Source organism: Python bivittatus, unplaced genomic scaffold (assembly GCF_059951505.1).
Source record: "Python bivittatus isolate LINGU-HERP-01145 unplaced genomic scaffold, Pbiv_v1 ctg000010_np1212, whole genome shotgun sequence".
Classification (NCBI taxonomy): domain Eukaryota; kingdom Metazoa; phylum Chordata; class Lepidosauria; order Squamata; family Pythonidae; genus Python; species Python bivittatus.
In genome coordinates this window covers 4,543,118-4,561,175 of record NW_028277029.1, presented here as the reverse complement: position 1 = coordinate 4,561,175, position 18,058 = coordinate 4,543,118, and the positions used below count along the sequence as shown (strand labels likewise).

At 39.0% G+C, this 18,058-nt stretch overlaps 1 protein-coding gene across 2 annotated transcripts in view; it reads right to left on the bottom strand.

Moving 5' to 3' along the window:
* SCUBE1 (signal peptide, CUB domain and EGF like domain containing 1) overlaps window positions 1–18,058 on the bottom strand; it is a 200,010-nt gene that overhangs the window by 120,032 nt on the left and 61,920 nt on the right. For both annotated transcript variants that reach the window (XM_088151777.1, XM_088151848.1), the window contains exon 4: window positions 12,408–12,542. In XM_088151777.1, coding sequence (XP_088007903.1) covers window positions 12,408–12,542 — 135 coding nt within the window. The remainder of the gene's footprint in view (window positions 1–12,407; window positions 12,543–18,058) is intronic.

Here is an 18,058-nt window from a genome sequence, read left to right as displayed (position 1 = left end):
GTGTGCCATGGCTGGCAGCCACAGTGCCAGCATCTGGTTTTTCGGTTCTGGTACCAGGGCTGGGTTATTTGCTATCCTGCCAGGATCCTCAGCTTGGCCCTCTTCTAAGGAAGATGAAGGGTTCAGCTGATCCCTGACAACTAGTTCCATCCCTGCATCCAAGCACCAATCTTGCTGCTGGTATTTTGGGAGGAGGGAGGGAGGTGTCACTCTCCCATCTGCAGCTGCCAGTCCCTAAATTAATTATTTAAAACTGCTTCTCTTTAAAATTATCAGACATGCTTGGATCATAAGATAAAAACTTTTTACACTGTTGCTAAATATGAGATTAATAAAACAACAACTGGAGACAAGTGGAAGTCAAACTCATAAATCTATTCTAAGTGTCCAAGCCAGACAGCTGTTTGGCAACTTGGAAGTTCCTCAATTGACCTTGTGGAAGGAAGCTCATACAGAAGAGTTTGGAAAATGTAATGAATACTTCTTAAGATTATATTAAATACTATTCAAGATATACTATTCAAGATTATATAGTGAACAGACATTTGATCTGGAAAATACTGAAGAACATTTAAATACAATACTACAAAAATTTACAGACCAACAAAAGGAAGCTCATAGTAAACTCAGAACAGCAGATGAAACCAAAGAAGCAATCAGAAAACTAAAAATGAGCAAAGCTCCAGGAACTTGATTATATCTCTGCAGTCTACTACAAAACTTTCCAAGAAATTCTGGTTAAACCATCAACTCAGGTAATGAATGAGATCCATCAGTGTCAAGAACTTCCTTGATCATAAAAAGATGCTTTCATCTTTTTGATGAATGAGGAAAATGACCCAACTTTTCTTGAGTTGGATAGACATGTTTTTCTTACTGAATGTAGACTATAAGCTTTTTACAACTATACTTGCAAAAAGAATTATTTTAACTGAATCCATACCACCTGATCAGACTGGATTTGTTCCAGAGAAATATATGAGAAATAACATTAGATATATCTTGTGTCTTATTGATAATATAAATCAGAAAAACAAGAAGGTGATCATGCTATTTCTCCATGTAGATAACTTTGATAATTTGGAAGGGTCTTCCATGATGAAGACTCTGAAGAAGATGATTTGTAAGTCTGACTTTTTCCGATAGATAAGAACAAGAAGCTAAGGTAATAGTAAATGTTGCTTTTATTAAAAAAAATGTATCATAATGAATGCGACAAGACAAGGCTGTCTCCTTTCTCCTTCTTTATTCTTAGTATTAGAGCCATTGGCAAAGAAGACACATCAAGGAATTAATTAGCAACTCAAGAATATAAATTGATGATGTTGTACTTACAATTATACAACCAAATGAGTCTTATTGATAATGGAAGACATACAGCAGAATGATTTGATGTTGACATAATGAACTAATAAGGATAAAAGTCAAATGTTGAGAGAACTTCACTGAAAAGTATTATTTCCACCAAATAATGGTGTTTAATATTACTATTAAAAAGGTTAAATATCAGGGAATTTATCTGACAAAAAATAATAAAGACCTATTTAAAAATAACTATTCACAGATCTTGAAAAATAGAATGACAGATATTTAAGTTAAAACTGTCTTGGTTAGGAAGAACTACAGGCATTAAAATGAACATTTCTACCAAGGGTTAACTTTCTGTTCCAAATGATTCCACTTAAAATTGAAAAAAAGGTACTAAATGAATGATAGAGACAAATAACAAACATTATACAGTCTAATAAAAGACCAAGGATTAAATGTAAGATGCTACAGGATTCAAAAGTATGAGGTGGTCCAGCAGTCCCAAACTTCAAAATGTATTAGCAAGTTAGCCGCCTCACCTGGATTACAGATTGGGTCATATCAGCTGATGATTGGGCTACCTCTATTGAGGGAAAAGGGTTCCCTGATGATTTGCACAAATATCTTTGGATTGGTGCAACAGAAATAGAGAGATTATGGAATATTAAAAGTTTGTGATAAACACAGGCAAAGAATTAGTCCAGGCTTCTCTTGTTTAATTCTGTGATGCTATGCATTCACTGTTTATTTACTCACTTTGTGTTTTATTTTTCTCTTTTTGCTTGCTTGTTTTCCTCTCTCCAAAAGCTTTCATGAAAATATCATCATCATAATCAAACTCTCCCTTCACATGTATGTATAAGGAGAAGCACAGCTGTAGGAATTCTGAACAGTGCAGGTTTTGTCCATGCTGGTGTTTTGGAGAGAAGCTGAGTTCTGGAAGATACAAATTCTTCCCTATAGAGTAGATTCACAACTTGTCTAAATGAGAGACACCTCGTGGCATGTTCTCTACCTACTTGTCAGCTCCTCTTGATAAACAGAGCGAAGAAGCTGAGGGCAAGGTGGCTTAGTGGTTGATGGTGCTGGAGCATGGAACCTCGAGCGTACTGGAGAAGGAGCTGGTGGTTGGGAGCCCAGACCATATCAGTTCATCTAAACAAGACAGAAAGACACGATTCCAGAAAGAATGGTGTGGGATAACCAAGAGGGGAGATAAATTGCTGTAGGATCAACAGAAAGAAGCATGGTCAGCCTAGAGCTACATGCAAGCTAAGGAGAAACGGCCTGCCTGCTGGGATAAAGGGTGCATTTATTTCTAAGTGACTCATCCACCTGGAATCTCCAAGAGACACAGAAACAGGATTCGTACAACTAGGAAAGCATGTGTAAGAAGCTTTCACTTTTAATCCTGAAAGTGAAAGCAGTTTAGGGAGGGGGATTAAAAAAAAATCCCCCCAGCATTTGAAGGACAGAGACAGAAATAAAAGCAGAGACTGCACATTCTTTTTATGAATTCAGTCCACCAAGCCAAGAGAAAACACTGCCAACTCTACAAATAAATCAGTGGGATTACACAAAAATATATAGGGCGTAGGTCAAGTTAGGCATAAAGATAGGATTAAGACTTTATGTTAATCAAACGTAGAGGCTATTTGGTACCTGTGAAGCAATACAGAGAATGCTTCAAGAGTGAAATCAGTGTTTCTCAGCTTGGGCAACTCTAAGATGTGTGGACTTCAACTCCCAGTATTTCCCAGTCCACACATCATAGAGTTGCCCAGGTTGAGAAACACTGCTATACAGTAGATTTATAGTATAAAATATAAACAGGCTTGTCCTGCCTGATCCACCCAAAGCAAATTTGTGACAAACCTGGCAAAACGAAGGGTTAAGGGAGCAGACTATAAGACTCGTACGAAAGTTTATGCCATAAATTAAGGTTTATTATCTGTTGCTAACCAGAAAATAGAATGGAAACAAATATCACCTGAATCCTTTGGTTGTCTGAGGCACCTGCTTCCTATACAGGTGGTCCTCGACTTAAGACCATTCGTTTAGCAACTGTTCAAAGTTATGACGACACTGAAAAAAGTGACTTACAACTGGTCCTCATGCTTACAACTGTCATAGTGTCCCCATGGTCACGTGATAAAAATTTGGGAGCTTGGCAACCAGCATGTATTTACGAAGGTTGCGGTGTCCCGGGGTCACGTGATTGCCATTTGTGACCTTCTCAGCTGCTTCTGACAAGCAAAATCAATGGGGAACCATGTGATTTACTTAATGACCACCACAAAAAAAATTGTGAAATCGGGTGAAGTCACATGATGCCTCACTTCATGACTACACTGCTTAATGATGAATTTTACAGTCCCTCCTATGGTTGTAAGTTGAGGACTACCTGTATAAATATATAAATACCTTTGTGTTGCAATCTGTAATTAGCAACATGATCTGTTTGAGCCCATAGCCAGGGTTTCAGATGCACCTTTATAAACCAATGCTTGGTTCTCAGAGTCACCTCTCTGGAGTTAGGTAGGATATAACTGTTAGTAAATAACTCAGTGTATACACATACAGATATGACAATTTAATTAGCTATGTTTTCATTTATTTGTTGGTCTTAATAATGCATATCATTGAAAATACATATACACATATATGTAGTCTGTACCTTTGAGATACCTGTCCAAATTTTAAATGGTTGAAGGAAATGACAGTTTTATTGTCCAGACAAATTCTGTAAAGCTTTAGAAGCTGAAAGGGGTGGCAGACCATGCAATTATGTGGACACTTATAGCTGGATTGAAGGATAGGCTGGAAACAGCTGTCAAGAGGGCTTCAGGGATTATTTATCTTTTCTTACTGTCAGCACCTTCAAACTTCACGAGTGAATTTTATACATTCTTGCAATTAGATAAGCTAGCCAAACTCCTTTATTTCCTTTGTCCCTTTCACCCTGTTGGAATGCTGCTTGTAAGCTACTTTATATTTAATAAGAAGTAATAACACGCTATATTATTATATGATATAGAGCTCGCTAGGGTTTCCTCCACTGTCCTATTAGCTCATTCGTACGTGATCTGAGGTTTATACTGAGCAAAGATATTGGCAAAAGACCTCACATTATTCATTTCAAGTAGATTATGGAGAATTTTAGAATGATCTTTACACGGTTATTGACTACCCAACAAAACTGCAAATGATTTCAATATATGCAAATGTAAGTAAAGTAAAGGGAACATAACATTTTAGCTGACTGCCTGAATCCCACTGGGGTCTAGGGTCTACTGGGTACAGTTCTGCAATCTTGCTGTAATATCCCACCTTCGCGGTCTCCCTTGGCTCCTCCTGCTGCTTAATGCCATCAGTGTTTTTTTTCCCCAGCCACTTGCTCCCATCGTGCAAACCTTTTATGATCACAGCCTTCTAAATCACAACCATTTTTTTCTTTGAGTCTTGGCCTAGGTTTGTTTTTCCTTTTCTTGGGGGCTATTTTGATGCAACTTGAAGGACTGCTGAGACTTCAGGTTGGCCTTTGATCAATGCCTCAATATTCTTGGAGTGAAGGCCCACCTGCTGGGCACATCTGGCCATGCGCTGGAGACAGCTGCAAGGCACTGTTCCTCGCAACTGCCTCCCATGCTTCTCTTGGATTCCAGTGAGATCTGGCTTCTAGTCTGATGTAGGTTTTGTCATAAGGCATGTTAGCCTATCTTTTATCCAGCTTTTATTCTCTCTCTCTCTCTCTCTTTCTCTCTCTCTCTCTGTGGTAATCTTCTATACTAACTTATACCTTTAGCATATACACGGAGTACTGCTTTTCCTTTTACGTTCACATTATATAGGTGGAAAGTGAAACTTTCTTGTGTCTTCTTCAGATCAAAATATCCTGTCCATGTGGAAATAGGAATGGATTTTTCCTATGATTTTGACTACATGAACTCTAAGTATTATGAATCTTGACCTGATCAGGAGTAACAGAAAGACAGGCGCCACTTCCATTGGGTAGGCTCTAGTTCTAGTATTGTGAGAGATGGACAAATGTTCATTGTTTCTTGACCATGCATGCTGGCTGGGAAATTCTGGGAGTTGAAGTCCACCCATCTTAAAGTGGCCAAAGTTGAGAAACGCTAGTCTAGAATCAGCTTGCAGATGGTTCAGCTTTTTTATTTTGGCACAGGTGTGGAGAGATTGTTTTATCTGACTTGCCTTTCTCTTTCTCTTTTGCTTTTCTAACAAGCTGTCTGCCTGTCGTGTTGCCAGTTTGGGTTTTAAATAACATCTCATTTCATAAGACTCTTCTTAGTATCTTCAGTGGCATGGATTCTGACAGATTTCCCATTCAATGCGTCTACAAAAAGTGGTTTATGTCAACATTTTGCAGAAATAATTCCTGTGTCATTCATTTCTTTATTTTTTTTACTCACCAAAAAGCCATCATCCTTCCTTCTAGATCAGAATTCCTATCTTCAGGAACCTATTTTATATATCAGTTTTTCTCGTGAGCAACTTTGGAGCAGAATCCTTATATTCTACAGCTGATTCCAGGTAATTTCTGCATGGATTAAACATGGATTCCTCTGCCCCATCTAACTTCACTACCACAGCATCATGATGGCACTGCCCCCACTTTAATTAATCCCAACTATATTGATTTCCTGTCTGCTTCCTTAAGCAATCTGTTCTTGGAGTACATAAACTGCCTGCAGGACATTATCTTCTGTCTGCAGGGGTATTCATAGAGAGGGGGTGGTAAGGAAAGTCAAGACCGTGGCCATAACCAAGGGATCAAAGCCCCACCACGTGTCTTCCCGTGTGTCGTGAAGCACGGAAAAAAGGTGAGGCTTTGATTGCATGGTTGTGGCTGCCGTCTTGACTGTTTTGATCTCCCTATGGACACCCTTGCACTCATCAGAACAACTTTGATGAATGGGATTTACATGGTCAGTGATAAGGGTGTGCCAAGAAGTTCAAACTGGAAGCATTTGGAGCTCAAAAGAGTTCACATTCTCTTGTGCACACTTCTCCTTGGCAAAGTAACAAGCAGACCAACTCAGATAATGTCCAAAATGAGGAAGGGAGTATGTGTGGCTGAGGAGAAAAAGTCCTGAGGCCTTTGTCCAGAGCACTGAAGGATCCCATCACAAGATGACAAAGGCCCACCATATAATTCAATTTGAAATCAAGAACGCTATAAGTGGATTAAAAAAAAAAGTAGGAAACCAAAATGGAGTAAGTTGCAAACAATAGCACACCTGTGTAAAGGGGCAGAGCTTTGATGCTTCTGCCATAACTACCATCTTGTCTCTCTTGACGTCCACCCCCAACATTGGTGTGCTGAAACATTCAACTTATAAAAGGACTTCACCTAAAATAGGAACTCTCTACTCTGACAACTCTTTTCGTATTAATCTCTTGAGTCACTGAGCTGTCCAGACAGCAGTATGACTTTCTTTTTTATTGTTTATTATGAATACATAGTGTGGAAGAGTGGTGCAAACACACTTCAAGCAGTGTCCATCTCTCTGGACCAACAGTTTCTATTCTTGATTTGCCTTATTAAGGTTTAAGCAGGTGGCCAAATATTACTGCCACTGCCTGATCTTGAAAAAACCACACAGAGTCAAAACAAGTTAGTACTTGGATGGGAGACTACCCAAAAAAATCCCAGAACTAAAGCTAGACTGGGAAGTCAAAAAAGGAAGAAAAAAAAAGTCAAGAAAGTGAGCAATGGCAACTACTGCAAAATGGTTGCCAAGAGGATGGAATGGATGAAATCATCAATTGAGCTTGTCTTCATTCTTTACCTTTTCCTTCCATTATTAGGAGCCTAATATGCAAAAGAGATATTAATCTCAGATACTTTTTGTGACCGCAGCTCTTATGGGATGTTTCCAAAGCTCTGTTATCTGTGTTGATGACAAATGCAATTAAGGATTTAGGAAATTTCACCTAAATTCAGGCTGAATGCTTGAATTTAAATATCACACATTCTTTCTCTCTCTCTCACACACACACAGACATTTATGTAGTCAGACTTTCCCACAGAGGTTAAAACTCAATTTCTTCTTAACTATTTAATTGTGATGTGCCTCAAGGAGCTATGATACAGCTTTAGCTCCAAGGATTGATGCATTTTGACTCCACGTGTTTCCCTCGAGGCAGAGATATATCAGACCATTTAACCAAATTACATGTTTTTGACAGAACTGACAGCAAAACCCACAAAGCCAGGTGATTTAAATGCCACAGAAATGGCATTTGCTTAAGCAGTACCTTCCAAATAATGTGTGAATGAAACACCGCTTTAAGGTAGCCGAAAGTTTTAAGGTAGTGAAAAATAGAAAATTGTTTTATAAGGCAGAACTTTCCTTCTGCTGTGTTTCTTGCAAGGTATGCATTTGCTTAAAACTTTAAAATGGGGCAAATCATTTCTTGTTATCCCCTGAAATGTGCCATCATAATTTTCACGGAAACGTCTTAAATTAAAACAAATGAGAACAAGAGCAGTCTGTTAAGAATCAAACCCTAACCCTTAACAAAATACACTTATATGATTATTCAGTTATTTATTAAAAGCAGCATTCTTTTCCTACAAAAATGCATCTTGATTTTGAGTCAGTTTCAACTTCCCCTTCGAGCTCTGTTTCACCAGAGACACAAGATTGTACTTGATTCACTTAATTCAGCTTCTTGCTTCTAACCACGATGGGACCAAGAAGCTGGGGGAAAAAAAATACAAAGGCAACAGCATATTCTCTGCACTTTTATTCACCTCCAATTATCCCAGAATCATAGAATTGTGGAATTGGAAGAAACCACAAGGGTCATCTAGTCCAACCCTCTGCAATTTGCAAGGAAATGAATCAGACCATTCTCTTATATTTTCCTGGGCAGGTAGGAGCACTTTGGCTGAACTCAGAAGTTAACTAAGGTCGGCCTTGGCTAATGTGTGGGATTTCCAGGACTATACTCTAGACTGGGAATATCTATCTCTTTCTTTCTAGAAGGGAATGGCAAAGCCCTTCCATCACCTTGCCAACAAAACTACATGGACACGTCCTTTTGGTCACCAAGAATTGAGTTCAGTTCCTTTAAGTTGAATTAAAGCAGCTGAGTTCTACTTAAAAACACTATGTTTTTACCTATGAACAATAATTTTAAAGTGCCATAAGGTGCTTCTATATCTTTGGCTCACCAGGACTGAGTATCTTTTCTCTTGTTCATGGAAAAACAACTTCCATGGATGAACAACTGTGCCAGTAAACCTGTCCATCATAAACATGCCTACAGACCAAATATTTGTGGTCACATCTTGAGTTTTCTGATAGAAAGATACCAATAAAGGCAAAAATGTATTATTACAGTGGTAGAACAGTGAATTACCAATGACACAACTAATTAGCCCATTTAAATTGCTAACTTGAGGCAACTGTTTAACTCAGCAGTTCCACATCTGCATGTACCAAACCAATTTTGGAAGATTTTTACAGACCACAGACCAAAATTCAAACAAGCACATCATTATTGGAGGATGACATCCCTAAGTTAAACGCGTGATAAGCTAGCATTTAAATTTTGAAAATGACAATCCTTTTTCAATTCTACATGATTAAAAAAGATTGTATCCTTTTATTCAACGTGTCAACTTGTTCTGCACAAGTATGATACTCTTTATATAAATTAAGCTGATATATATAAATATTACTGTAGATATCTTAATTATTTGTTCTATAAGACAACAGGCATCTCTGACCTGAGACATATATATTTTTACCAAATGAATGCCCTAAAACATCACTTTTACCCCCTTACCTTGAAGTCCTCCCAACATCCTAATTGCTTTTTTTTACAATGTGCAAATTAAAATAATTACTCTGGCTTATTTATAATTTGTAGTTGACATCCAGATCTCTTTCATGTCTACTGCTGCCAAGCCAGATCTCCCCCATCCCCATATTTGGCTATCTGTCAGAAAAGTCCTGCACCGGTGTGAAGATATCAGGGCCGATTTCATTTTCTCAAGGGCTTAAACTCTAGACTACTTCCTCCCACTCTTCTGAGTGAACAGATGGAACTCTTTGTGTCTGGAGTGGTTGTGATTTACTTACATAACGCCATCTCACATCTGGGAACTGTGGAGAATCTCTTGCCAGATCCGACTCTTACAGATTTCTTGAATTATTATTAATAATTATGGGCAATTATTGAATTATCTAGAAGCTCTTGCAGATTTGATGGAAGTTATCAGGTTCTGACTGCAGACGACTTTGACCACAAGGAATTACACTTCCTGACAATAGTAAAAATCCTGCCATTCTCATGAGTTAAAAATTCCAGTCTCATCTCCTGATGTAATGGTATGTGGGAAAGACCTTGGGGGACTGGGTGAAGAGATGCTGCCAAGGGAATGGTCAGATAAGAGACAGCATAGCCCGTAGCTGGATAGCGGGTAGGGCAAGAGGCTCAGAAGGGATCCTCCCTAGTTTCTCAGGCTGTAAAGGAGTTGTGGGGGGGAGAATTGTACTTTCAGACTTGCAAGGTTCTGTCAATGTAGCTTTACAATAAAGTAGAATTAGCAAATCTGGTCATATTTCCTGTCTGGTCTACCTAGTAAGGCTGATACCTGGCTGCCTTTTTTTCAAAAATGTAATCATACATGAGAGCCTTATACAGCTTTCTGTGCATCTATGTAAATATATATTACTGCCTGGAGGGACTGCCTATCAAGTTGATGATTGCCCACTATGGTAAGGGTTACTTTCAGAAGAATATTCCAGTCCTATTTTTGTGTGACTTACAATTACACTACTTGCAAGCCCAGTGGAAATTTACAGGCAAATCATAATACTTATCATCAACTTTCCCCTTTGATCATAATCATGACTTGGTTCAAATTATTGTTATATTCAGAATATATTTTTCTCTGGTGCAGCCTGAATGCAAGCTGTACTCATTTTAGCCAGCCCTTAGTTTTTCATTGCCATCATTTTGTTGTTTGCTAATTGGTACCCTTCAAAAGCCTGGAGGCACAAAGAAGCCCTAATCATTTGGACCTCCCACATTCAAATGGTTCTATGTTCTTAACATTCATTAGGTCCGCCACTCCAATTTTCCTATAAGCCGATTCTTGCAGCCTATTTCAAGCCTCCATAACTGAAGCATGATCTCACAGACAACTAGGATTGCCCCACAGTTGACCTGGTACTCCTTTGCTATTTGCTAAATTAATATCTGAAATGTGAAAGTGTGATATGAATGTCCCTAAATTCTCAAACATAACCCATTTGCTCCTTACTGTACAGGAGGGAGTATTATTGTATGGAACCAATGGTTCCAGTGTGCAGGCAGGGCTACTGATGACCATACTAAAACTAGGAAATGTTCAGTTCCTCAAGCTTTCCTCACCAGTGAAGCAACTGGGTCATCTATCTCAACCTCCTCCAGCTTCCTAGAGTTTCAACCTAGAGTCCTTAGCTTATTGAATGCTTCAGAAGCCACAAGGATAGGAAACGGAGGGATTTAGAAACCCCCAAAAGGATATGAAATATTATGCATATGAGCAATGTAATTGGAGGCACAAAAATGTATTTCTCAGTTCCTCACAAAGTTGAGATGTTGTTACGTACATTATCTGTAACAGTCATACATTTTGGAATGCACCACCTTTATATATTTTGAGATGTGAAACAATTTTGTGCTACAACTCATGTATGAAATCCCAGATCCCAGAAATGAAGTAAGAATTGTTATATTATTACTGGCAAAACTGTTGCCCAAGACCCAGAAAAACTGCAGTTTTCCTGGTAGTTGCCTTTTAGCAGTTCAGGACCAGCCTTCCTTCTAACTAACTACCTTCCCCTTTTCCTTGAGAAATTATTAAATTAGTAGGTCAGAGATGAGTGCCTTGGAAATCAGATTTACAATCCAGACTGAGGACAGTTACTAAGTTAGAACTGAAGCTTTCCAGACCAGCCATACAAATACATGAAAGATGATACTGAACTTTCCTGGTGTCTAGACTATGGCTACTTTAATGTGAGACTTTTGACATATTTCAAAAAGACAAGATAAATTATCTATATCCAAAATATTGTTAAATGCCCATAATGATATAGAAAAGGCAAAAGAAACAAAGTATTCAACAGATTTCATGGTCCCATTTCATGGCACTGCAATGAAACTAATGTTTTATTTAGGGGGAAAGCAAAATCAGTGTAAGGTGTCACCAGGAACAAATGGACCTTTATACGCTTGATTCTGTTAAAACTCATGCTATTATACCCTGCAAAATGCCTCACATTCATTGTAATATCACAACATCAAATTGTGATATTAGGGTCTGCTAACCTTTGGTATGGGCCACCTCTTTCTCAGACACAATTATAATGGAAAATAGGTGGGTTCTGCATGTGGAAATCTCTTTGTCTAAAGACCTTAAATCAAGCATCTTCAAATTCTGCCATACCATAACCATCTAGTATGATAAATGAATTTGTACAACCACCCTACATGAATTAAATTAATGAATTCACTGGGATTTGGTTACATGTCTTTTAATAAGTGGTACACTTCCTGACCAACCCTTCATATATTTTCTTGACCTAGGCTTACTTTTAGCAGAACGACTAACTACTGGACATCTTAAACTTTCCTCTCTCCACTCAAGCCAAACTTCTATTTGGAAAGGCTGGAAATGTAAATTAATGGATAAAAATACTGACTTTCCTGAACACTTAAATACAGTTACCCTGAGACGAGAGATATGCTACTACACACTATGTGGGAAATGCCCAGTTGGCAGGAAACCATCTGCTGATCCCAGCGTTACTGGGATTGGTGGATGGCTGTGATAGAGGGCTAAACTGGCAGTGAATTTTGACAGCGGTCCCACTTCGCTGTGCAGACCTGGTCAGCTTTCAATAAATGCCGTGATCCCCTCTAAGTTGCTCACCACAGATGACAAGAAGTCTGAGAACCCAGCCTTAAAAGACACCAATACATTTTCCATTAATAGTGGCATCAGTCTTGTAATAACATTGATACTGTATGTTTGAAGGTTGTTCAGTATTCTTCAGGAACTGGAGACTTACCATTAGAGCGATGGATACAGGTATGCTGGTTATCACTTAGGAAAAACCCTTCCTTACACTGGCATTCATAGCTTCCCATAGTATTGACACAAATCTGTTGGCAGCCACCGTTGTTATCCAAACATTCATCAACATCTAGGGACATAAATTTTAATATAGGCTGTTAATACACACAGTACAACAAGAAGCCACAAACTCTTCATTCTGATTCAGATCTAAACCTATTGGGTTGAGAGTCAGCGTTGTGCCTATGTGCTCTTGGGATTTTCCCTCCCGTCATGCTTCACGGTACAAAACTCCCACAGCCATAAATAGTACATTGGCTGATCTAAAAAAGCTAAGCAAGATTGGGTGGAATGAATACCAGGATGGGACACCTCCTGAGAATCCCAGGGCACTACATTAGATTAGAAAATAAAAACAAGACAAACAGAGAAGGCGATGCCAATCCCTTGTATGTCTTGCCAAGAAAACCACTACCACGTTCAGGGCGCTTGTTTCCCAGTGTGATGCCATTTCCTAAACCAGTCTCGTAACTGAATGAATTGTGTTTTGTATACATTGTTAGCAATGCTGTGGTTCCGTGATGGTAGGGAATGTACGAAATTAACCATTTAAGCTTTTTTAAAATAAAATGTTCATGGTTTGCCAACACTGTACCAGCATTAAATACATTTTAATTGCTTCTGGATTTGGGCTGGTAGTGACATAGAAGAATGCAAAATGAAACCAGGAGCCATTTTACACTAAAGCATTCCTGGTTCCTAAAAGCATCAACTTGGTTGAGAAGCCAGACCTAATAGTGCAAATAGAATTGTACAACCAACTGAAACACAAAAGGAAAAGGCACCCAGACTACATTTTTAAACATTTGTCCTAAGCTTCATAACAAAATATGAAACCTAGAACTCCAAAAAAGAGTCCTTTGACTTGGATTGTCTGAAATTAAGTCACAATCTCTTCTCAAGCAATACTTAAACCTTACCTGGATTTAGTGATCGGTACGCTTGGTCTTCAGCGAGGTATTTTTCATTTATATGCCTTGGAGTATCTTTCCAAAAGCAACATTCCTTTGTGCTTTAAAAACAGTAGCTAACTGCTTATCAAATGTCAAGTGCATTGAATTTGCTCAGCTGCAATTATTTACCATCAGGGTCATGATGTAATTGGGTCCTCATCTTTTTCCACAGTCCTGGCTTCCAGGATTTCAAATTTGGGCAATTTAAAACTCAGTTAATGGGGCTATTTGTGGAAGCAAATTGTTTTCAGAATCATTCAAACCCTGGCTAAAAAGAATAGGTACGGCTGTAGCACTTTAGAAATCAATACATAAGTGGAAGTGTATTTTTAAAAGTATTGAAACAGCCGTGTGTAATAATAGAATCTTTATTCCTTCCATTCTGCAGAATACAAGGGCAGCCCAAACTATCTACTTTGCTTATCTTATTCCTATTTTTTTTTACCACAGTATTTGTTGTTCTATATGCTTAAAAATAAAATTAATACAAAAATGGTTGACGGGGAATCATATAGATGGAACTAAGAATCTTCCCTATCCCCTTTGAGTCAAGTCATAAGAAATCCAAAGCAGGACAAATAATTTTGGTACTTGAGCCAGGAACCTCCACATCACAGAGTATTAATTAAATTAAGTTAAAAAACTGAGGCTGTAATGATATATTTAAAATCACCAAAAAGTTGCAAAGAAATAACAGCCTGCCTAACAAAAAGGTACACACAACGGTTTGTAGGAGAATTCTGTAACTAGGAAGTCATTTTTTCCTTCCATATTCCCAGCAATTTACCCTCATTTGGTAGTGGGATATGCAGGACTTGAAAGCTGATCATAAACTTTGAACAAGTTTATATGGTTGAGGGTTGTATTTTAGATGTTGACTTATTATGTGCCATCTGATTGATGTTGACTCTTGACAACCATGTAGTTAGACCTTCTCCGGGATGATTTGTCCCCCATCTGGTCCTTCAGGTCTTCCAATGGTACACCTATCACCACTGTGAGCCCATCCACCTTGCAGCTGGTTGTCCTCTTTTTCTCTTTCCTTCCACCTTTTCCAGCATTATGTACTACTCCAGAGAGCTAGGTTGTTGCATTAATATGAAAATGTGAGCCTGGTCATTTGTGTTTTGAGTGAGATTCTGGGTTGATTTGTTCTAAAATCCATTTGTTTGTTTTCTTGTTCATGATATTCTCAAGATCCTCTCTATCACCAGAGTATCAATATTCTTTCTATCTTTGGCCTTTTCTAAAACCAGCTTGAACATCTGGCATTTCTTTTTCCATGTAAGGTTCTAATCTGTTGTGCTAACATGAAAAATTAAGGATATTGTGCAATAGTTTGCACACACTCCTTAGTATGTAGACTGACCTCTTCCAATCTATCGGTCACTGTGTTGTTCTCCAGATTTGCTGGCATAGTTTACTATGCTATGATTTACTATGCTTACTTTAAAGGTTAGAACCTTTACTGATTCTTCTTCTGCTGCTTGGTATATTTCTGTAGATATTCCAGTCAATTTCAGTAGTCTTCGGGCATGGTAATGACCAGACCTAATTTGATCTTCTAATACTAGAGATTCTTGTAAATAGGGAATATCTTCTAAGGTATCTGGGATGTTGACATTTCTACTGCACAGACTTTCAATATACTGTTTGATCTTTTTTGAATCAGTTACTAATTGTTCACTGACATCCTTTAGGATACCAGTTTGAGGCTGGAAGCTCCTTCTGAGTTTGGAAATCTTTTGGAAGACTTTTCTTGTTTTCCCGCATCTATTTCCATCCTTGATGTCTTTACAGATGTCGTTGTAATACTGCTTCTTGTCTGTATTAACAGCTCTCTTCAGTTCCTTCCTGAGACCTTTATCTTTCTTGGCTTTGGCTTCTCTTCTTGGCAATTTCTACCATTTGTTCAGATATCCGCTTTGCTTACTTCTGTTTCTTGGTCTTTGACAGTCTCTTTTCACATGCATCCTTAACAACTCCTTTGATTTCATTCTATAGTTCATCTGGTCCCCTATCAATGAGGTTCAGGACATCAAAATGATTCATAATGTTCTCCTTGAAAATGGTTGGTATGTGCTCAAGATCATATTGTGGAAAATGGTTGGTTTATCTTAACTTCAAACTTGCAAATCAGCTGTTCATTATCTGTTCCATAGTCAGTCCCTGGCCATGATTTTGCTGTTATAACTGAGCTCTCCCATCTCCTTGTACCTGTAATATAGTCAGTTTGATTTCTGTTTACTCTGTCTGATGACATCCATGTATACAGGTATTGTTCTGATTGTTTGAAGAATGTGTTAGCAATGAAGAAATCATTCCATTGGCGGAAATGGATCTGTCATTCTCCTGCTTCATTTTTATTTCCTAGGCCAGTGTTGTCCAAACTTGGCCACTTTAAGATGAGTGGACTTCAACTCCCAGAATTCCCCAGCCAGCATGGCTGGCTGGGGAATTCTGGGAGTTGAAGTCCACTCATCTTAAAGTGGCCAAGTTTGGACAACACGGGCCTAGGCCATACAATCCAATTACATTTTCCATATACATGGTTAACTGTCATTGTAAATGTTGGTCTCAAAGTCTATTTAATATTATTTGATCATTGACTGCATTTTGCCCAGGTACTGTCTTTATTGTATCCTTCCTGACTATGAAAGCGATACCGTTCCTTCATTTTTCATGTTCGAGTAATAAACCAAATCTTCTGACTAAAAATATCTAATTCCAGTCCATTTCAATTTGCTGATGCTTAAGATGTCAACGTGTCATCAGTTCATTTCATCTTTTACTGTGTGGAGCTGTTCACGTTCGTGCTTTTTATATTCTGCGTTCCCATTGTAATCTGTCTTTGCGGCTTCAGACTCTCTTTTACTGCAGGGCAACATTAGTAACTAGATATCTAGAATGTTTAATTTAGCCATGTCATAAACACTGTTAGTACTCTGAAAGATTCTCAGCTCTTCCTCAGTAGCATGTTGAATGCCATCTAATTTAAGGGGCCCATTATCTGGCACTATATCATCAATCATTTTATCTTGCCTTTCCATATGGTTTACCAATGCCTTTGCATTGCTACTAAATTGATCATCTGTCTCCAGCATCTTCTTATATTGCTACGGTCCCATACAGATGCCTGCTTGCTTTAGCTGGCAGCTGGGACAACCTTCATGCCTTGATTGACCCTTCTGGGAGTACAAACTCATGACATTCATTCCTGATGTTCTTTGCTCTTTCCTCCAAGGAACTCCCCTGCCCCACCATGAGGCAGTGGCATAGTATGACTTGGATGGGATTTTAGACCTACTAGTCCCCAGTTTTAAAGGTAAGAACTAGCATCATTAAACTGAATCTGAAATTAAATTGGCAGCCAATTTAATCATCAACCCATGGGACAAAAAAGAAGGGCAGGCCCACCGAGAGGCTGAAGCACACGGTTATGGCCCTTCTGGACATGTCCTCTGTCGAGGAAGATGGGGAAGAAGTCGAGTCAGGGGCATCCAGGGACAATAGTCTTGGCATAGGTTATTCCAGTAGTGGCTGAGGCTGTTCCAGCAAGCCCCAGGATCCTTGCCTGCAATCCACCCACAGCCTCTGAAGGCCTAAGTGTGACAAAGATTCAGCAACAGAGAGCAGAACTCCATAGATCAGAGAGACCTGCCAAGAAACAAGCCTGCAGAAGAGCCAATGCTGAGGAGGAAATTGCTGCAGCTGTGTATCGGGTGGAGGCTCAGCGTGGCCGAGAACAACTTTTCAAGCCTCAGCTCTCTCATGTTTCCCTTCCTGTACCATGCCTAGAACTCTGGATTCCACCTCACCGTGTCTCCTGTCTTTTCCCCTTAGACTTGTGGCTTGTTTATCAGATTCCTAGTCTTAACCTCTGCCAAGCCTGCGACTACATTTGCAGTTGCCCTCTTGTTCAAAAGAACTCTTTTATTCTAAAATTCCTACTTCAGCTTGCAGATCACTGGACTGCAGCAGGCATCCGTCTTATTATTTTGCTGATAGCCAGCAGTGCTGGCACAGAAAACGTGCTGTGCAAAATCTGTCTAAAATCCTGGACCATGGTGGCCAGATTTGCCTTCTCCTGGAAAGGGAGACCTGGAGCATCATCTGAGGTTGGGCAAAGGGCCCCTTGTCATAGCATATCTGAAATTCAGGGAGCACTGTGGGGTTCAGAAGCATCTTCAAACTGTGAAACTGGTATTCCTTTAGAGAGATATCATCATCATCATCATCCTGAAGAAGCTATATCCACAATGCCACATTCGTCTGTCTACATGCCTGGGTTAATGAACAATTTGTTAGACCAGATGTAACCCATTACTGCATCCTGAGAACAGGATTATGACAATCTTCTTGTGACCAGTTGTAAAAAAAAAGCCAAACATCATCAACACAGTGATAAATTGCAGCCCACCCCAAAATATGATGAGACAGAGACCCAAGAAATCTCAAGGGCCAATATCCTAGAGGTGAGCAATGTCTCCCTTCCCCATCACCAGGATTTTGGAGCGACATCTAATTTATAGCAGTGCATTCCCAAGTCATCCATTGCTCAAATTCATCCACAGTTCTATGGTACTGAATGTCACTGATGCATCCAACAGAACCAACTGGGATTCCATCACTT